A 22,255-nucleotide genomic window follows, 5' to 3' on the forward strand; every position below is an offset into this window, starting at 1 on the left:
GTGGGGAACTGCTATTTTTGCATAAAGTTCAATGTGGAAAGACTTAGGCAGGTGGCCACACACTGAATGATGAGATTAAGAACAAATATTTAACAGTTCACTCATTTGCTGAGCACAGACTACCAAATGTACAGAATTGAACAAAGGTGCAGTGGAAAAACATTATTAGATCGTGTAATTTTTTTGTTCCATAATGCGTATTTAGATTGCTAGTGCCATGGGAGTCTTTCACTCCAGAACAACCAAAAAAACGCCTTGTATAACATATATTTGATATAAAAAATACTTATACAGAAATGATATGGAAAACATTTGATCAGTTGCACTGGTGACGTACATTCAGAAATACTTCTGCCTTTATCCACTACTCATAAGCATGTTTTCCCACTCAGAAACCCAACTCTCCAGGACTTGTAAAATGCCAAAGATCATCTAACATTTAATCCCATTTTAATTCAACATGCAAGGGAGACTTTTTATTTCCCTACCAAATGGAAGGCTTAACCTACTCATCCTGATGTGAAATGCACATGTCACATGACAACAGGCAATAAAGTGAGGTGCAGATTTGGCCCATCTTCAAAATTTGACATCTCACAGATACATCGGGATGTCCATTCTGGCTAAATCTCTCTGATGAGGCAGACACTGTCCTGACCTGCGCAAGCAAGCTCAATATGCATGTGACTTTCCAGCCTTTCTAAGAAATGACTGAGCCTGTTCTTAAGTATAAATCACATTTGCTTGTAAGCTATCTGCACTATCTCTGGCCATTTTGGGGCATTTTCTTATGCTGTTCCAGAATCTGTGAATGAGGGATGTTAGGGTGCATTCCTGCCAGTTCCTGTTACTATCTGTTTATGAAGTTGTTAATGAATTTATCTAATCATTGTTTGCACCTGCTGATACTGTCTACCTTCATTAATTGTGGCAGCAGGTTCCAGGCATTTAATACACGTTATGTAAAAAGAAAATACTTTTATCTGTTCTGAACTTATCTTGTAGTAATTTCATGGAGTGTCCTCCTGTTACAGTATTTCAGACTTTGCTAATAATAGTTGTGTAGTTGTTGCTGATTGACCTCACTTTATCCATAACTTTAATGATTTTGTGATCCTCAGATTAAGCATTTTAGTTCTCCTTTTCTGTGCCTCTCCAATTACATTACATCCTTCTTGAGCTGTGGAGACCAGAACTGCACACAACACTAAAGGGACTTGGGGGGGCCCTTGGCTGTGTAAAGCGGCAGAATTAGGCCCTGTGCCATGTTGTCAGTACCTGTGCTGGTGATGTTCAGTATCTTGAGTTTTTCTGGCAGCTGCTGCTCACTGGGCTGTTGGTGTCAGAGATGGCTTCAAAATCTCCTTCCTGGGTGAAAACATAGGTTACTAGGTTATTATACCTATTTATCATGCATGTAGTTAACTGTATTGAAGCTCATATGCTGCCGCTCTGTCTGTTTTGCGAGATCCTTCTCACAAAAGCCTGTCTGAGAACATAGTGTCACCCCCACACTTGGAGTCGTTGACAATGCCCTCCCGTCTCCAGGTGGTTGATGAAGATGTTGAATGTAGCTGGCGCTGACACTGACCTCTGGGGACTCTGTTACTGCCTCCTCCCTATCCTAAGATGTGACCTTGAAGGCTTGCTGCTTCTTGTCCTGTAACAAGCCTTCAGTCAATAAAAAGGCCTTTCCTAAACCTTTTTTTAATAACCTTTGATGTAGAGCCTTATCAAAGGTGTTCTGAAAATCCACATGTGCTTTGTCTGCTGGATTGCCTTTGTTCACATTCATCTTGACTCCCCTGTGGGCTATCACTAGACTGGTAGAGTGGGATCCCTTTCTGCACAAGCTATTGTTTCCCACTCTTCTCAGTAAGATACAGACCTACTGTTTTTATCCGTGCATCAGCTCTCTGTCACAGTTGCTTCTTTTAATGGTAGTCATATGCCTGCATACCTTTAAACTGAGGTGAATACCATTTGGTCCTGGTCACATGAACAACCAGCTTCTCTACTTTCTTCCTTCCTGTAATCCTCTAACATTTTCTGTTTCAAACATTGTTTCTTACTTAATAAAATCACTCTCAGTTCCGTGAGAGGGGAGGCTTACACAAATGCCGCAAACCTTGTAAACCAGTTTTATCTCTTAGGTTAGGCATTCTTGTGACTTGCAAACACTCCTGCACTTCTTAATCTTTTATGCAACTCCTGTGTGACAGACCTAGCGTATTGAAATTTATAATGGCATAGTTCACTTGCTTTTCAAGTCAGGGGGAATACTGTCTCCTTAATGGCAAGATCAGATGCATGATGACATAAAGTCCCTAAAAGAAAAAACCCAAGCAGAAGTCTCCTTTTGCTGGTCTTAGCTAATCAGGACATCTCCCTGTGGCAAACAGGTTAGGCTGTCCTTAGTTGTGCCTACGACTTACCTCACTGTGCTCCCCAACCTCTGCTGCAGTAGATCCCCCTGCCTCACAAGAATACCAAGCAGGGACTTGGTTGGGTGTCTTAGGGTACCGCAGCTTCAAAAACCTGCACTACTTTGTTGCACAGCACATTCTGACTTGGATCTGAGCTACCTTCCCAGTATTAAGCTGTTTGTTCAAGTGTTTGGGACAGAGAAGGAGATTTCAAATATTTGTTACATCCCTTGCATAAGAGGGTCTGCCTGGGACATAATGAGCTCCATCTAGTCTTCAGGAAAATGCTGACTCAGTCTAAAATTTTCTGAATGTTCCACTAAAAGAACTGTGGGGTTTTTTTTTTCTTCCATATTTTGTTTGTCTCCGTATTTTTGGGAGCACGCCAGTTTTATTGACCTTCTGAGGGCTCTCTGCATGAATAAATCATATCATGGGGAATTTTGCTGAGAAAAAAAGACATCCAAGGAGGCTTTCCATTTCTGGCCTGAAAGCTTACAAGGAGACTGGGTGCAAGTGACAGCGTCCTTTCAAGCCTGAAATTTGAGTGCTAATTCAGATTTAAGTGTACATTCATCTTACCCCCCATTATATGCCCAGAAGTCCTCAGGAGGCAGAACTGAGAACAGAAGTACAGTTCCCTTTGCTACACAGCCTGAGGCGGGGTCTAGAATGTTTTTGGACATGGGGCTGGAGTGGAATTAGGTACCTGCTCAGAAAAGGCATTGACGCACACAGGTGCTGCGTTTCGCCGCAGCTGCAGTCCAGCAGCTGGCCTGGGAAATGCAGGCAAGACTGAAAGGCTGGGCGGGGGATCACAGCCTTACTGCCTAGGCAGGGGTTTGTCCTCTGCCAGCTTGTGCTGTGGAGGCACTGAGGCCCTCTTGAACCTTTAGTTCACCGTCATCAGCACTTTTTATGGCTACAAACAGTCCTTCATATGTGTGAGTCATATCTGGGATTTGTCAAAACCGCTTTGATTACATGACGTGTGCATGCATTGGGGGTATTTGATCCAGACTGTAAATGGATAGGAAGAAGCATTTGAAGCATTTTGAAGAAAATGTAGATAATAGAGAGTTAATCTGTTTTTCCCCTGAACGTCTGCTTTCTTATGCCCAGTATACACTCAGCTTGTGTGGTGCCGTGGCAGAACAGCCCAGACCTGCTCCCACTGCAGTCAGCATTACCCTTTTCCCACTCCTCCACCCTCACGCCCCCTCAAGCATCCCCTTTTTTGAGCTTCACCGCCAGAATCTTCTCCAAAGGTTGGTGCAGCAGGTTCAGGGTGTTTGGAGGCTCGGTTTCCATGGCAACTGGGCTCTTCTGCTTCCAGACAGCAGCTCAGGGGGAGACAGGAGGGAGAGCAAAAGAAAGTCATTAAATGTGCCAATTAGTATGCAGGGCCAGGGCTGCTGTGGCAGGCAGTGCTCGCAAAGGCGGGCACCAGCAGGAATGCCCGGGCTGTACTGCGGACCAGGGGAAGATGAATCCGCAGGCATTTTTGTAGAGCAGGCAGGAGCTTCTGGGCAGCTGCCCCTGGCTGGGGCAGCAAGGAGGATACCACACCAAACACACGTCTGCTCTCTTACAGACGGGCTCTCTGGCATCATTCACACCCTGCAAGCTAAACACCCCAGAAATAGTGAAGCCCCTAATTTCCTGTTGGGCAGGAACAAGGGCAGAAATTGTGTATTCTGAAATTTGTGCGTTTGATAACAAGTCAGATGTCATGGTATTCAGCTGGAGAACTACGGAGAGGGGAAAGAGGAGGGGAACTTAACTGAGATGAAGATACAGTATTTTCTCTGCTGCCACTTAGCTTGTAGCACATGGCAGGATGTGACTTTTAGAAAAGATGCAGCTCAGAGACCGGAATGCATTTTCATGGGGACAGACGACAGGGTTCTGCTAGATTCCAGTTCTGATACTGAGAGCCATGCTGCCCCCTCCTGTAGAGCATCCAGTTCCCGTTGGACATGGTCTTTTTCTTCATTTCTTGGCTTAGTCTGTTTTGTTGTGGGTTTTTTTAAGATTTTTCTGATCTGTTAAATGGTTGCAATAATTTGTCCTGGGCTGATAATATTTCAGTCAGTGCTGAATGTATTTTATGCAGCTATACAGGAGCTATAAATGTTTTGAGATGTTTGTGAATAAACAATGCAATATGACAGTTGAAGATTCTTAAAGGGATTAATTCTGTTGTGATATAGACGTGCTAAAATATTTTCTCTCTAAAAGGAAAGCCTTCTAAGTATCTTAATAAGACACTTACTGGTGCTATTTCAGATTTGGATTTTCTTTTTAAAAACTGCTAATTATTTTCTTCCATCATTTTACTTTCCATGGAAAGAATCTGCATAGAGAAATTTCTGAAGGAATTGCCTATTAATTAATTATTTTATTGTTGCTTGGTTTTATGCAGGCTCTAAGAGAATCCATTGCCTTCCTAGTATACATTTGTTCCCTATAGTATGTTTTAGTACTGGATCTGCAATCCAGTTGTTTTAAGACATAGTTTTTTGATCACAGAATCACAGAATGTCCTGAGTTGGAAGGGACCCACAAGGATCACTGAGTCCAGCTCCTGTCCCTGCGTATGATAACTCCACAGTTCACACCATGTGTCTGAGGATGTTGTCCAGTCTCTTCTTGAACACTGTCAGGCTTGGGACTGTGACACCTCCCTGGGGAGCCTGTTCCAGTGCTCCACCACCCTCTGGGGGAAGAACATTTTGCTAATGTCCAACCTAAATGTCCCCTGGCACATCTTCCTGCCATTCCCTCAGGTCCCTGGGATCTTGTGTGAAGCTTTTGTTTGTTGGTTTGTTGGGGGTGGGGGGTGTGTGGTTGGTTTGTGTTTTAATAATTATTGGATGATGATGATGATTATGATGATGATGATTATTATTATTATTATTATCATTATTATTATTATTTCCCTGCGAATCTCTGTAAAAAGTGCCTTCCTTCAGTGCAGATATTGAGTATCTTAGTTCTACATGGAGCAGTTTCAAGCAGGGGAAGAATTCCTCCAGGAATTTGTAGGTATTGCATTGAGCTGTTCCTCATGCCCTTGCCATCCTCTCATCGTGCCAAACTGCTCAGGGCCTGAAACACACTGGGAATTCCCTGAATGTTGGGCTCTCTCACACTCAAGAAGGTGTCACTGTCTGCAGGAAGCTGCCCTCCAACAGCATAATGTTTCCTTCCACCTCCCGGCCCTCCAGCAGCAGACACTGCTGAGATTTTTCTTAGCAGACCTCTGTGGTTTTTGCTTCACTTCAGAACCAATTTAGAGGATGCACAATACAAAAAAAACACGCTGTAGAATGTGTGACCTAAATTGAGTATTAGTCTCATTCTATTTTTAATTATCTGAGTACATTTTGTTTTAAGTTTCCATTCAAACTGAAATCTTTTGGGAGCATCTGGCTGCTTTGTTTTGCTGGAAAACATCAACACTTTTCATTTCAAAATTTCTTGCTCAAAATGGTTCCAAGTATTTCATTTTGTCTAAATGTTCAGTACTTTTGCTTGATACAGAATCAAAGGCATTTCAGAACATTAATAATTCTCACAAAGAGAAGACATTTTTTTGACCACTGTGGCATTGTTGAATAGACTAATCAGGTGACTGTAAGTAGCCTAAGGAGAGGTTCATATAAATCAGTTTGGATTTCTTGGGAAAGAGAACTTCAAGGGAAGATATTCTCAGTCCAGAAGAAGTAAAAGGTGAACTTTTCTCCTGCCTTGTTGACTCTCATTCTTTTTATCCCATCCTCACACTCTGCTGCTTCTGATACTTCTGAATCACAGTGTATTGACATCGTAGTCAAAAGGTATTGTGATTCTTCTATCAATCAGTCCTTAGACTAAATAAAATAATTTTTACAATACAATCATTCCTTTACAGAGATAATTCCTCTCTCTTCTTCTTTGTATTGGCTGTACAGAACAAAAAGGGCTAGGGCTCACTCAGTTCCACATGGACTGCTTCTGAATACTGTTGCACAATATAAAAATATTATCCATTTTTTTAGAACAGTAGAAAAAGGTTGACTTCTAGAACCTGCATCCCAGCTCATGCTTACAGATACAGCTCTGTCTTTCATTGAAGTTAGAGCATTTTTGTCTTTCTTTGCATACATAATACCTATTATTTTCACAATTAATATTAACAGTGATAGTATTTTATAGTATTAAAATCAAATATTACATTTTAAATCTTTAAATATTAACTAACCTGACAATATTAATGATAAGAAGATTTTTCCATAATTATATCATGTTAAAATTAATTATTCTGGAGATGGGTTTGTAGCAAACACATTGTAGTGATTGGCATCCATCTCAGTGCTAATAATCACCAAAAAGTGTATAGTAGTTCTTCCCTTGCCTTCCAGCTGAGAGCATCATGAGCAACTAGCATGCTATGGCCCCACAGAGATTAATTTCACCCTTAGTGCTAAAGCATGATCACAGATTGTAAACCTCCAGCAGAAGAAATAAAGGTATTTACAGGTGCTGGACTTGCCAGTTGTATATTTCTACTTATGCTTCTCAGAGAACAATGACGTGGATAGTAACGATAAAGTATCATTGGCCCAGTGTTAGACATTGCAGAAGAAATTCCTGGTACGAATGCAGAATAACTGAAAGCTGTAATTCTGCTGCAAGACAGAACGCAAATGCATCAACTGTTTTGGAGGAAACAACTCCCTGTGGTGGCAGACATAATCCCAAGACCCGTGGTAATTTGGGGTCGGTCTGCATGCCATGGTTCTTTCCCCAAACCTGAGTTTCACCCAGTGATAGCTCAGAAGCTTGTCCGAGAGGCTGTGCTCCCTGACTCAGGGGAAGGCCCTATTTCTGGTGGTGACAGCTGAAAGGCACAATTTCGTCAGGGCTTCCTGACAGCCACTTGCAGCATGTGAAATCCCGCAGGATCCAGTGGAAGGTGCCATGTCTCCTGCCAGTAAGGGCCTGTAAGGTCCTGCAGGGCAGTGGAAAGCTGTCTCTGTGACCTCTTAGAGAACATACCCGTTCTGCCTTACTCTTGTTTATTCCCAGCCTCTCTCTTACCAAGAAAAAACAAATGAGCAAGGACACTGCAGTTTTTGCATCCTACATGCTGAAAAGGTGGGGCGATATTTATTATTCTGAGTATTGTGTTCTTTCCAGCAGTGTTTATTTTGAATATTGCATTCCCTTTACTGAAGCAGAAAAGGGTTGAGGCTTTTCATAACTTGACTGTGTTTTGACCATAGGTCAAATTATGTAGGAGGCTGTTAATGTTACTGGGAATTTACTGAAAAAAAATGAAAGGTATATGCAAGATTAGGGGTGAAAGAATCTTCCCAGGCTTCAGCCCATCCATAAAGGGACTGAGTGCAGTAAATAAGAGGATTATGTGGGACATAGTGCTCACTGTTGACTGCTTGTGTGCTTGCTTGTTGGAGACGCTTTGCAATAGCTAGAATCTGCTGCTGATCCATTCCTGTGTGCCCTGCTCTATGGTTGTGACCATTTCGCTTTTTTCCAGCTCCTGTTCACCCCCTGTGCTCCTTCCATCCCCACACCGTCTTTCTTCTTCTATTGCTATTAATTTTGATTCCTTTCCCCATTCTGCAGGGCTAGGCTGTTGAGCTGTTTTTTACTAGGTGTTTCTTCACTACAGTGCTCCTGCTGAGCTTAAAGACACCCTTATTTGACTAAGTGCACATCAGGGAGAGTAACCCATATTAGGTTTGTTTAACAGGCGAAGTTCTCCCCTGCTATCTCTAGAACCAAGACAGTCTTGGAGATAAAAACTTGCTTGTGCTGTTATTCTGTCATGCCTGTCACAGGAGGACTTGGATGCTTGGAAGCTGTCTGACCTTAAAGATCAAGAATTCAGATTGAATTTTGTTCAAGAATTGTCAGAGTTAATTTCTGTTTGATAGCAACATGTTCTGTATTGGCTCATATATGATACTCATTGTGATATCTTCAAAAGATGCAAAAAATTTACACATGGCAATATTTTGGGTTTTCTAACTGGCTAAGTCCCACTTGAGTATTTCCCTAGCTCAACAATTCTCACAGAAGACTGAAGCTACCTCTCCCTTTCCAGCAAATGTGTCATACTGACCATAACAGTGACATCTCAGTAAGACTTAAGTACCCTTTCCAAAGATACTGGAGTGCATTTACTGTCATGCTATAAATTTTATCCTGTGTAACTAGATGTAAGTAACATTTCAAAATCAAGTGGCATACATTTTGTGCTGGAGTCTTCATGATCTTGCATTAATGCCATTCCTTCACTACCTAGTTCATCGTTCTCTGCAACAGAGCACGCAATCATTCATACAGGGGTAACTATGGAAAGCGCTCAAAAGAACTGAAAAGCAAGTTAAAATAGATCAAATACATAGTTCACCAACTTGGAGGATATTCATTTAAAAAGTCAGTATTCACATGAAATTGCCATGCTAGCAAGGCACCCTGGTTATTCAGTGTTAGCTAGTCAGTGATAAGCCAACTGATAAAATGTGTGTAGAGGCTTGTATAACACTCATTTCAGATGTCCTGGAAGGCTGAAGCATTCATACAGAATGGGTCTTCACAATACAGTGGGTTTCCAAACTCAGAATCATTATGGTAGGAGGAAGATCCTTTCAGGAGAACACTTACTGGTGCATCTGCTTTTTGTTAACAAAAGCCTCTTAGCCAGCTCAATGACTGAAGTGTCTTGAAGAGGAACTCCTATCTGGCAGAGAGAAAAGGAAAATAAAAATGGGCTGCAGCCTAAGTACGGGGTCAAGGCTAATGGGAACCGCAGAACCACCCCCTTCCCGTAGGCTACGGTGAACCATAAAATGAAAATATCCTGATGGATACAAGATCCAGGGACTTTTCAGTGGAAATAACCACAGAGGCCAGGATGCCGGGTTAGGTGAAGGTGACAGCCTAATGCACAGAAAGGATAATAGATTTGCCTGGCAAGAAAACAAAGCAAACTATGCACTAAGGCCTGAAGCACATAACATTTTAATAAGAACATCTTTGATTGCATTTGATAATACTCTGTGTGGATCATCCGAAACATGTCCAAAGAGTATTATAAAGTAGCATGACTTTAAAAGGAAATGCAGGCTTTATGGAACAATACTTCAAAAGTTTTCATCTGAAGCAGATGAAAAATATTCTGAAGTACGAAGACTCACAATTGTTATTACAACTATAGTAACTCACTATCATGTAACCAAGTTAAAGGGCAGCTGCTATGGTGACCCAATTTGTAATTTTTTACAATTGGCTAGAAAAAGTGTTAGTATTGTGTAAGACATGTACTGCAAGGGTATGTAGGACCCTCCTGTAGATCAGGACTTCACTGACCTAGGCATTATAAGTCAAAAAACTAGTGCCAACCTAATTTAAATGCGACTAGGTTTAGTACCAGATTTTCACAGAGCATGATTTGAGAGTCCTAGCCTCAAGTGTTCCTGAACTATCCAAACACTGGGACTGTAGACAATCTCAGAAAACCCCAAACAAATTAAAATATGCTGTCTTAATAATACGAGAGAGTCATTTCCCACGTGGCTTATTTTAAATATCTCCAGGACCTCCTTGAACCTAGACAACTCTGGAGTCTGGGAATGCTACATGTAAGATTCATATTGAAGATCATATAGTTGGTCTGCACAAGAGAGATCTCAAAGCATCAAATAACTGTTTTAATTACATTGGTGTAAAATTGCAGCCTGTTTTTACAAAAGTGAGGTGTCTAGCCTTTGAGCTCTCCATTTTACTGGATATCCTACTTTTATTTGAGCAGTGAAACTAAAATTACTTTTATGTGTTAATTTTGAGTTAATTAGAGTATTACAGCACAGCAGCAAGCAGAGGAATCAATGTTTTAATAGGATTCATATTCATCCAGAGAGGAGGGTCAGCATGCACGAGGAAGGAACCACCTCAGTGCTGCATGGTTACAGTAAGAAGCAGATTCATCCAAGGAGGAGGTAGAAGATTTTCTAGAATGCTCCCTTGGGCCACTGCAAAACATGTGAGGGAAAATCAAGGATAATAGATGTAGTTGTGGGTTTTTCTCCCACCCACCTCTTCTCCTTTGTCCATACATCACTAGGATTTGGTGAAGACTGTGAGCATGTACGTTGCACAACCTGGAGTGGAAATCCACATGTGTAAAATCTTCAGAGAACCCTTACCTGAAATGCAGAAATGCTGCTGCAGAGTCCTAAATCCTTTCAAAGACTGCTGTGATCTTCTTCTGTTGTCCAGATTGCCTAGTAATGCGCAAGTTTAACAGGCTTTGTGTCAGGAAACCAAATTTTCACCCTGATCACGTGCCATCAGGGAATGGGTCCACCTAGGGAAATATTAGGGGGCATTTCTTGCTAGACTGACACCTTCTATGAATGCTTGCACGTCAGGGGATTATCTGGCCTCATTTTAGAGGAAGAATGAAAGACATTTCACCATCACAAGCAGAATTTACAGCTCAGCATTGGTCTTAAACAAACATCATGTGAATTCCAACAGCCATTGTGTAGACAACGCAGTATGATGTTTCCCAAATGGAAAATGACACTGCTGAGGGTAGAGGCAGGCACTGAAAAGAATTAAGAAAAAAAACTAAAACCAAATACAAAACCAAAACACAAATTTGTGGTTCCAAGCCCTCTGCTGGTGTAATTTCTCCCTTTACACCAGTGTATTCAGCCAAGAGCTATAAAATTATTGCATCACTGTTTGGGCTACACTTTGGCTCTTGTGTCCAAGAAAAATATTTTAAGCATGCCTTGAAGAATAGTTCAACATATGAATTTGATAAGAACAGTTTAGAATTTTGCAGGCTTCATAGGAATGAGTAATATTTTTTTCGGTAATAGCAGTTACTGGTATTTTTAATTATCATATTGCGTGTTGTTTGATGGTTGCCTCATTTCAGAGTAAATGCCTGTTTCAGCTCATGGAATGATGTCATGGTACAAGTGAGGAAGCAAAAACTAGACTTCACGGAAGGAAAACAACAGAGAACTTTTTCTGTTCTGTTTTAGTGAAATTTTTCTCTTCTGTTTTCCAGTTTATGTAAACAAATTACAGGCCAGAGAAAGTGAGAAGCAGAAGACATAAAGACTGCAGAAGAGAAGGGAAATGAGCACAAGAACCTTGCCATTGCCTTTTTTATTAACATCTGGCTGAGGACCAGTGTAATTTATCCTCTCGCAGGTCCCTGTCAATTTGACTGTCTATATGCATAGACTTAGATTAGTGTGTTGACATTACCAGTGTAGTCATTTCCAGTGCAGGCGCTGCACAGCGATCAGGATTGTGGTTGAGATCATACTTCCCTCTTACTCTTCAGGCAAGAAGAGAGAAGCCTTCACAAAGAAGAGCAATTGCTAATTATCTGAAACAGCAATATTGTTGGCTGTCCTTGGAATTCATGAAACTTTGCTCTGCCTTCTTGATGCTTCTGGCCAGAGAGAGTACATCCTTGAACTCTTTTCAGGCAGTCAGTAGCTGACAGATTTGATCTGACATGACTTGCCCAGCGTCATACAGGTAGTTTGTGAACAGCCAAAATAATTGACCTAAAATGGTTAACTTATTGACTGATGGTTCAAAACAACTTCTTTTGCTTGTGTGAAAGATGTGGGAAGCCAGTAGGTTTTCCCATTTTCTTAGGATTTGTGATACTAAAGACTTATGTGGTTGCCTCACGTATGTGTGGTAGTTTATTAATCTTGGTATTTGTAAGCAATGTGATAAATTAGCCACCCTGGGAAAGGAGGAGAGCCCATCTAACAAAATGCAAGGAAGTGGAACATCTGAGACATTTCAACTAAGAATTGTGGTGCTCCCATGCAATGGACATTACAGAAACACTTTTGTGCCTCACAAGGGAGAAGTAAAGCTACAAACCAAGCTCTGTTGTTCCCCTCTTCTCCTGTGGCGTAATTTGACATGACCAATAGAGCGAGACATGCTATGATAACCTACAGTAAATTTGAAAAAAATGTGTTTTTCAGTAAAATAAATACGGGAAAAGGTTGTGATCTCTTGTATTTGAGAAATAGCTTTTAGACTTGACATTGGGAGTAGAGATTTCCTAGTGAACACAAACTGGCTTATGTGGTATGATACTTGGCTTTCAGAGTCTGCCCTCGAGTAGCTGCTACTTGTTGATAACGACTGTGCAGTTCAGCTAGCATGTATTCACATCACACCTCAAACCCCCTATTTAGAACAGCAAACAGAAATTAGGATTTCAACTGTGGTACAGACTTGTAGAGGCCAGTTTTCCATCACATATTAAAGATTAATTTTAATACCTCCTTGGCCCAAGTAGTCCAGACTACTCAGGATTGATATGAAGGGATAATTCAATATTTGTTAAACTGTTTGCTTTGAGAATCAGAAAGGCAATGGCTGTAGTTCATTAATATTGCATTGCAAAATTGTTTTGCTGGTGACTTGGACACATCAGATGGTCATCCCAGATCCTGTGAGGATTTTAATGTAAGTTGGTGTAGCTACTTGTCTGCTGGTACCTGATACCTCTTTTCATCCACTGTTAGAACAAGCAGACACTCTGGTGTGGAAGTAGGGGTGATGTACAAGTGACATAGTGATAACTTTTTGTAAAGCAAAACACAGGACTTCACATGAGCTCAATATTCTGAGTTGCAAATCCTGCTGCTGGAGTGGTCAGTAACTGTATGCTATGGCATAACTCGGTATGGCAAATTAGGATAATATAAGGTGTTTTAGAAAGGACACGCCATCTGGTTCAACATACCAAGTCTTCTCTGGCTTGTAGTAATCCCAGCTCCCTGCTTTTTCATCAAGGTCCTGAATTCCCATCTTCAGAAACAAATCCACATGTCCAATGCATTAATTAAAATACACGGTTCAAGTTGTCTTTCAATTTACCACAATATACTTCCATTTCTTTTCACTTAGATTATAATTCATTGTTGAACACTAGATTTTTTTCTCATTTTAAATAAAATAAATATTTTAAGGGATATACTTCTTCATTCGTACACACTTCATCCTGCTCACCAAAGAGCTGTAATCCATTACTTTTCAGTACTGCAGACTTCTGCTCGGTTAACTTTTGTTCTGTCCCTCTGATAGGGGACATTTCTTTTAATCAGAGATGTGAATCATGTCACCTTCTTCATAGCACTTATCTGATTTTACCTTTAGGGCACTTTATTTTCCTTTCTTGGAAGAGTTAAGTGCTCTACTGCAGTAACTACTACAGTTTATTAATTACCCTGTAGATTTGGCTGACTCAATGTGATACTGTGTTGTGTAAAACACAATAGTTACAGTTTCTGTATCTTTCCAACTTAGCATTTGAAAAGATCTCTGGAATTGTGAGATACATTAGGTTATCCATATATTTTAATTCCATGTGGTATATCTCCTTCATTCAACCCTTTTGGCAGAACCATGTCTAGCCCTCCATAAGCATTGCTCAGAAGTTTGGTAAGAACTGCATGTTGGAGTGCCTGGCCCATCTACATAGGAACGTAGGAATAGCTTCTATAAAGACCTCTCTATTCCAGGATCCTGTCACTGTGAGGAACCAGTGCCTACCAAATAGTATGGGAACAGGTCAAACATATAATAATATTTCCCTCATGTACTTTCTTAGCCTCCAGCACTCTGCAGCTCAGGCACTTCCTGGGCCAGACATGGTATCTTTGTGTTTGATAGCCCTTTTCAGATTTTATCCTCCATGGATGTGTATAATCACTTTTTGATCCCAGGTAAGCCTTGGGGGCTCGCAGTATCTTGTGACAATGGTTTCATAGAGACTAATGAGAAGAATCTTATCTCCAGCAACACAAAGTTGATGCACAGTATCGAACTGATGTTGCACAGCTGAAGAGAGAATTTACAGTGTAATAAATGTTGTTCTAGGCATTGTTACAATTTTCTGACAAGACCACGGGTAGAATTAATTGAGAACTTTTCCATGTAAGCCATTTTTTAATAGAGATGAACTAAAACAGGGTTAAAAGCAAAAATAAAGAATACATCTTTAGCTACTGGCGAATGATCTGCTTTATTTCATAATTCAGTACCTTCATGTACTGGAGTGGTATGGCTTGTTATGACTGTGAAAATAATGTACTGCTTTTCTGCAAGTGGACATGGCAGCACTGATGGTATTTTAAGAGGAGACGTCTTTATCTGCAAGGCCAGGACATAGAAGAAATGAAAATATCAGTTATTGATTTTTTTTTTTCTTGTGCTGAGGGAAACATTTGACAGCATTTTATGAGGGGGAAAGAGCCGATGTTCACCAAGAGAGGAGAGGTTTTCAGTTTTAGCAATAAGACGTGATAATTTTTGCAGAGAACATTTCTTTGCAGTTATATCATCCTGAAATGGGGAAACAAGTCAGAAGACCAAAACATAAATAGCAAAAACTACCCTGAAATGCTGCAATCCCACAAGTATACAGGATCCCTTTTTAGGAGAGAGTGAACAAATTAATCAAAAAGTATAGCATGCTTCCAGCTCGACAAACTGAAGTCCACTTGGGTTAAAGAAACTGAGTATACACTTGCCACGTGACAGTTAATTTAAACACATGCTGAACTGTGTAGCTGCTTCTAAGACTACCATCCTGAACTGCAGAAGGTCTGAAATCAGCAGGGCTCTGGAGAGATGCAGCAGTCAAGCCAGACAGGGCATTGGGCAGAATCACAGCTGAAACCCATGGGTTAGTCATTCAGGCTCATTGGGCTCACAAAGTAGAAAGATTACTTTTATCCTGTTGGCAGAAAAAGCATCACTAGTCTTTGGAGAATATACAAAGCGCTGTGACACATTACTGCAATGTCACTCTGTGGGAATCGTGGGAACCTGGGAACGCTGAACGTAAATGAGGAACTCTGTTTTCCAAGGCTATGCAATTGGTTGCTGTGCTTTTAACTGCATGAATTCAGAGTAATCAACTACTTAAAGCCAGAAATTTAAAAAAAAAAAAAAAAAAAAAAAAAAGAAGAAAAAAACGAAAGGAAAGAGTTATGTAATATTATACAATGCTTCCAAAAGTCAGGGATTGGATTTGATGTCCTCTCCAGGAGTGCTGGAGCTGCTCCAAATACGGCCACCAGCATTTAGCAGGAGGAGAGAATATTCTGCGTTCCAGCTCATCCCTGTCCTGTCCTTTGGTCAGCCCCTGCAGCACCCTTTGACATGGCTCTGGAGCCCCAAAGCTCTCTTTCGCACCGTCAGCACCCCCAGTGCTGCTCTGGTAAGGTGGGGATACAGCTGGCATACATTGCAAAAGTGCAGCCAGTCCATTCAGCCCTCCTTCTTCATGGAACAAATGAGTAAGGCACAAACCTCATGTGAATTCATCAAGTGGTCATCTTAGGAATGTTATTTCTTGTGCCTTTCACAGCCCATGGCTTGTGTCTTACCTGTGCAGCCTCACATACAGCCTGTTTCATCCGTACCTCTGTAGGCTGGCTTCCCCCGGCTTCACCCATAGCCTCCTGTTCCCAGCAGGACCACAAGGCTTCATTTGCTCATTCTTTGTAAGAGAGTGTACCCATCTGCTCACAAACATCAGGCAGCACAGCTTTGAGTTCCCATGGCAGCTGGACAGTAGAAATTGAAACAGTGGCCGGGCAGGATGTTGACAGATGCATTTTAAATTTGCATAGGCAGACTGCAGTGATTGCCTGCCTTCAGCTTCGTGACAATCAGCTGAGGGCTCCTCTCTGTAGAAGTAATATTAATGTGCAAGAAAGCTGGATTTACATTGGATGGTTGCATGGATGGATGGATGGATGGATGCCGACCCCTAGGCAACAAAAGTCATCTTCCACAGAATTTAATACTACAGGCCTCGTTTCCTTCTTAAAATGAAAATTTCTGCATTAGACAACCCTCACCATTTCTTAGTGCCCATGAAGTGGGATACAGAACATATGAAGCCAGAAAGCTGACAAACTTTAGCAAATTCTAGAATTAGATGCCCTGCTTCAAGGCTAAGACATGACGTTTCTACAGCAGTCCTTGAAGCTTGATGTTTGCAAATAAACGAAAACAGTGTTGAAGGTCAGCTTATCTGGCACCTTTCAAAGTGCTAAATCCATTTAAAAGGTGAGTGCTGAAACTGATGACAAGGTGGATGACATTGTATTGTTGGAAGTGCAATATTTCATAAATGGAAAAATGTGGCCATTTCCTCTTGGAAGTGCTTCTTGGAAGAACATCATAGTTCACTGATCTGACATAGCAGCCTCCTTCCTGTGAATAGTTTGCACATTGCAGAAGCTAATTCACCAGGCTTTCTGGTTTAGATTCTAGCCCAATATTGTGAATGTAAGACAAAGCTATGGCTGGGCTAGGAAGTGCTTGCTTACATAAACTGAGGTTTGGAAGCAAGTACTTAAGTACCAAAAAGGATCTGTTCAAGTGCAATTCTTAATAAAAACGAACCATCATAATGCAGCTGCTTTCAGATAACATCGAGAAAATACATCCTAATTTGTAGCTGTAAAATGGTCATTTTTTGCATCATTTTTACAGCTACGATATGGATTTTAAAGTGGTAGCATATTAAGTAAAAACTGTAATGCTTTTAAACCTGTCATAACCATAGCTAGACTGGATATAAAGGTGTTATTTACCTGCAACTGTAGTGTGCTTAGCACACAAACATTTTAAAATTATCTGTATCAAGCAGCACTGAATTACAGAATGCATAGCAGGGACTTGATCCTGCAGAATAATGATGATACCTAAGAGCTGTGTAATACCTGGGTTTCTTCTTAAAGCATGTAAAGAAGGCATCTCTTTGAAGCACTCACCACTTTTAAACTTTGGTCAATGTAGCCATGTTTTTCTTCACTGGTCCTTGTTGGAAAACACCCCTTAGCCTTGCTGAGAGTTTGACAACAACAGGAAAAAGGCACTTCACCTCTCTTCACTGCTGTTGTGGCACAACTGTGGGTACTTGGACTCAACAGTTCAATGAAGACTGAAAGAAGCTCACAATTGGCTGGCAATTGGTTTCAGGCGTCCTGCAAACAGTGGTGACGAGTCCCAGGCTTCAGTTCAGGAAAGCTCTGAAGTGTGTGCCTCATTTTAACCATATACCTAACACATCCCGTAATGCTTTTTTGAGTAAGTGTTGACTCAGTAACCACTGATCATTAATAGAGAAGGAAATATGCATTTAGCATAAGTGCCTTTGGCCAGGCCCTGACCTGTGCTTTTGGTGTGTCTGAACTGAAATCTGAGTTGAAACTGAAGGTGCTCCTGGACCATAGCTAGATGTGCAGCCTGCGACAGGTGATGGTCAGTGTTGCACAGGTATCCTGTTTTCAGTGCAATGCCATCTGGCAAGAAGAGCACCCCTTATAATGCTTTTATTGATACTTTGCAAAGCATTAAATGTCATCTTCACGAAGATCCTGAAGTATTGGAAGTAACTTTGCCTAAAATTATTTATATTGGCAATGACAGAGATGGAGAGACCTCAGGACTTCTCAGTCCTGGGCAAGTACTCTGCCTTCAGTGACAGAAGTGGACACAGCTCCAGGCAAGATGATGTGGAAAAACACCAAAGAGCCCTGTGGCTCATGCTTATCTGTAAATTGAATTCTTGGTGTCAATACTGATAAGTCAGTCTTGCTATAACTGCAAAGAGAGACAGCTAGGTCTGTGATGTTACAGATCAGTTCATTGCAGAGCCATCATTTGGTGGCAATTTACCATCATCACTCTAGAGACATGTCATTCATTTTACTTAATGGCGCTGGAAACTCAGCACAGAGTTCTACCACAAATACACTGCAGCTCTGTAGCAAGGAACCATGGGAAAAGAAGATTAGAGAGGTTGTGTGTTTTGTTGTTTATTTTTTTAACTTACTTTTTCAAAATCTCTTGATGTAAGATGTGACAAATAAGAAAAAAATAGAGACACATATTTTATTGTTTATAGCTTTCATTAATTTTTAAGGAATAAGTAAAAGAAATTGCTGAAAAGAACCAGTAGCAGAGTCTATATGATAGAGCAGATCTAAGAGCCATTTTAATATTCGATGAGACCAAAAGCTTCTCGTCACTAACCATCTTTTAACGGCACTTGCCCTTTGTCTGTACGTGTGTGTCTCCGTGTTTCTAAGGGACTAACTTTTCTGACTTTCTAATGAAATACCTCTTAAGATAGCAGTAAAAGTGGTGGTTTGGAGCTGTTTGGTTGCCACGCCAGCTTGGGTTATGATATGGTGGAAAATGGAAGCTTTCTTTACATGTCAGCATGTTTGTGTGTTACTTCAAACTCTCCATCTTACTGAGTGACTTCTCGGCCACAGGTGGTTAAAAATATGATGCATGGAGTCTTACAGCCAGTCTGCCTGCCAGAGTGGTAAACTGTAACTCAGAGATTAGTGAGCTGAGCTGAGAAAAGCACTTAAAAATACGTCTCCATTCTCTGTCAATGGGGTGCTCAAGTGTATGTTTGTAAGTCAGGTGGAAAGCCACAGGAGTTGTGTCCCAGCTTTGAAACCTGCGCACAGCAGCCTGCAGTGAGTCAGAAGCAAATCCACAGTCTAGCCAGGAACCAAAGTTGGGAGCCCTGCCTTTCATTCAGCATCCTGACAAAAAATACTCCTCCATCACTCGCATGACATCTCATGTAGGGGGAGGAGAGGAAAAGAGGAGTAACAGACCAAGTCTGTGGAAGTTTTAGCATGGTTTTCTGCTTTTGTGGAGTAAATAGCAAGCATTGACTTGTGGCAATGCATGGAACAGGGCTGAGCTCTCACAGCCGTAGCTGTGTTTTTTGTATGATGCACTAATGCTGAATTACTGAAAACTAGCTGGAAATGGACGTTCCGTGTGATTTAGAAATAATGTGAACCCTGACTGAACTTCTAGTGGATTTTTCTTCCATTTGCTGTTTCAACATGAGAACAAGGAGGGTATTATTTGTAACAACAAATGTGAAGTCCCACGAGGAGAAATGATATTTTGAATTGACAGAATCTTGAAAGTGCAAATGTGGTTTCATAACTAAATACATATTCAGACAGGAAAATTAGAGTTAATAAAAAATTAGATGTCCTCGAAAAAGCTTGCTCTTTATTTTTTTTTTCAAAGAACTTCCTTGGAAATATTTACAGCTGTCTTGATGCAGAAGTAATCAGAATATGTATATATCTATATCACAATATCTCTTCAGTTACACTATTTTAAGAGTACTTGAGTGGATTTCTGTATTGATATGATCCAGTCAGAAAGGGACATGTCAGGAACAATAAATTGTTTAGAAACTGGAAATACGAGATTTTTTTTAAATGTAAATTAAGGTTAGGCAGCCTAATTTTAAGGAAGTGTAGGATGCTGAGGAAAAAGAAAAAAGTTCTAGGAGATTTTCAGAAAGGCATTCATTCAGTGAAAGATCCCATTCAATATGACTTTACTTGGGGTAGGAGTCAGTGTTTTACAAATTGTTTATTGTCAAGGGAATACATACAACTAACTTAAATTATTTTAAAAGCTGTGCAGGACTGGGTAGTTAACATGGAACAAAATCGTTTGATGCAATAACTTTGGTAATTATCAACAGAAAACATCATTGCTTTAATTCACTCAAAATTAGGATATTAGACCATACAGATCCTGATCCTACCATGTCATGCAGTCAGACCACTGTGTCTTCACGAATTTCAGTTGATATTGCTGAGTGTCTAGGAGAACCATCAGTGCAGATTTCATTTCATGAATATTTTTTAGTTTCCTGAGTATTAAAATGGAAAGTATAACTGGCCTAATTTAAAGAGGGTTGGTAGGCTAAATTAATTAATAATTTTGTAGATCTTCCTTGTTCCTTGGGTAGGGTGTGCCAAGCAAATGTTAAAAATGAGTTTGCACTTCAGAAAGCATGTCTTTAGAGATTCTGTTGAGAAACCTATCATGGTAGTGATTGTTGCTGGGGGGAGAGGAGTTTGGACCGTGAATCTCTAGTCCTTAAAAGCTCTTTGAAGTGAGTGGTATCAGATGGGAAAAAAAGAAACCACGCATTCTCGTTATTTAACATCTGGATGCTCTTCCTCATGATGGTCTAGAGGAATTATTTCTGACTCTTTCATTTGTTTTTCTCAGGTTGGGGGTCACACCATGCTACCCATTCGTTGGATGCCTCCAGAGAGTATCATGTACAGGAAGTTCACCACAGAAAGTGATGTCTGGAGCCTGGGGGTTGTGTTATGGGAAATCTTTACCTATGGCAAGCAACCATGGTATCAGCTCTCAAACAATGAGGTGTGTGTAATATGTTAGCTGTTGGTGTGACTTCTCTGGAGAAGTGGCAGTAAGAAATTTGTTTAGTAAAGATAAAACCCCTGATACCAGCTATTTATGGTTGTAGTTGAATTCCTTCCTTTTCACTCCTTTATGCCCAGGGTGGATGGAAGTTGTCCAAGCAGAACTACACCAGTTGGAATTTAGCTTTTTCGTTTGTATTATCTGCTCTGACTATTGAGAAAGACCATGAGTCAGCGAAAGGGAGCTTAGCTATATCCTGAACAGGTTTTTGGTGATTTCAATTCCATATCATACATATTTTTGTTGTTGTTGCAGAGTGGCTGCCTAAAACCATTCTTGAATACATTGCAGTAATATGGAGATCTCTTGATTTCCAGGCAGTCACAAGTAACCACTTTCCAGAGATAAGCCACAGTGATACTTATAAATTTAAGGAAGGAGGGAGAGAGGAAGGGAAGAAAAGAGACAGAGGCATTGATGCTCTGTGTGAGCAGGGTGAAAACTTAGCCTCCCTCTGAGATGACGTGAGGTTGATAGATGGGTAGAGAGACAAGGTGTGGAATTACTTCCTGGCTATCATTCCCTCATGAGTGGAAGGGGGAACATGGGTGAACTTAGTACCAGTGTATTTATTGCCTCTTGATAACTTGTTTTACAGTGTTTTTCCCAGATCTCATCCTGCTGTTCATAAGTGTACCTAGAAACGCAGCCCTTGGCAGAGTTGGCTGGATGACTGCCACCATGTGAGGCTGCTGTGGTGGTTAGCAGTGAACTCTTCCATGGGTGACCCTCACATAGTTGGCTCAGCTGTGCTGATCCTTTCTTTGTGATTTCTTGTAGGTGATTGAGTGCATTACTCAGGGCCGAGTCCTGCAGAGACCTCGCACATGCCCCAAGGAAGTGTATGACTTGATGCTGGGCTGTTGGCAACGGGAGCCTCACATGAGGCTCAACATCAAAGAAATCCATTCCCTCCTTCAGAACTTGGCCAAGGCGTCTCCAGTCTACTTGGATATTTTAGGCTAAAGTCTCCTAGAATTTCTTCTTATGGGCTGCGGGAATCAATGTGTTCAACTGCCGCTGAACTTCATTAAAATGTGTTCTTAACTTTGACAGTATTAATGACAAAGTTGCGGAGAAGCTTTCAAAGGGCAAGCAATGTGCGCTTCTCCATCTGTAGACAAAGTATTGACGTTGTAGACATTACTGAGACGTATCTCCTCTCTCTCTCTCTTTCAGTTTCTGTCATTTTTTTCTTCTCTCCTGTCTTTCTAATCAACTTGGCTTCTGCATTATTGTAACTCTGCATAGACAAAGGCCTTAAAAACATGATCTGTTATATCAGCAGACTCTTCAGTTTGCCCACCACAACTAACAATGCCTTGTTGTATTCATGCCTTTGATGTGGATGAAAAAAAGGGAAAAATATATTTGACTCGAACTTTGTGATTTCAGCAGTACAGCTACTGGGAGTTTCTGTGGATTCACCTCAATTTTTTTGC

General features: G+C 40.9%; 1 protein-coding gene across 1 annotated transcript in view; it reads left to right on the top strand.

The window, feature by feature from the left end:
• Positions 1–21,779, top strand: part of NTRK2 (neurotrophic receptor tyrosine kinase 2) — a gene marked incomplete at its 3' end in the record, with an annotated part of 203,362 nt that extends 181,583 nt beyond the window's left edge. The window contains exons 17-18 of the mRNA XM_082074505.1: positions 20,592–20,750; positions 21,594–21,779. Coding sequence (XP_081930631.1) covers positions 20,592–20,750; positions 21,594–21,779 — 345 coding nt within the window. The remainder of the gene's footprint in view (positions 1–20,591; positions 20,751–21,593) is intronic.
• Between the last annotated feature and the right edge of the window lie 476 nt (positions 21,780–22,255).

This window comes from Streptopelia decaocto, assembly GCF_964273445.1.
Source record: "Streptopelia decaocto genome assembly, chromosome: Z".
Taxonomy (NCBI): Eukaryota; Metazoa; Chordata; class Aves; order Columbiformes; family Columbidae; genus Streptopelia; species Streptopelia decaocto.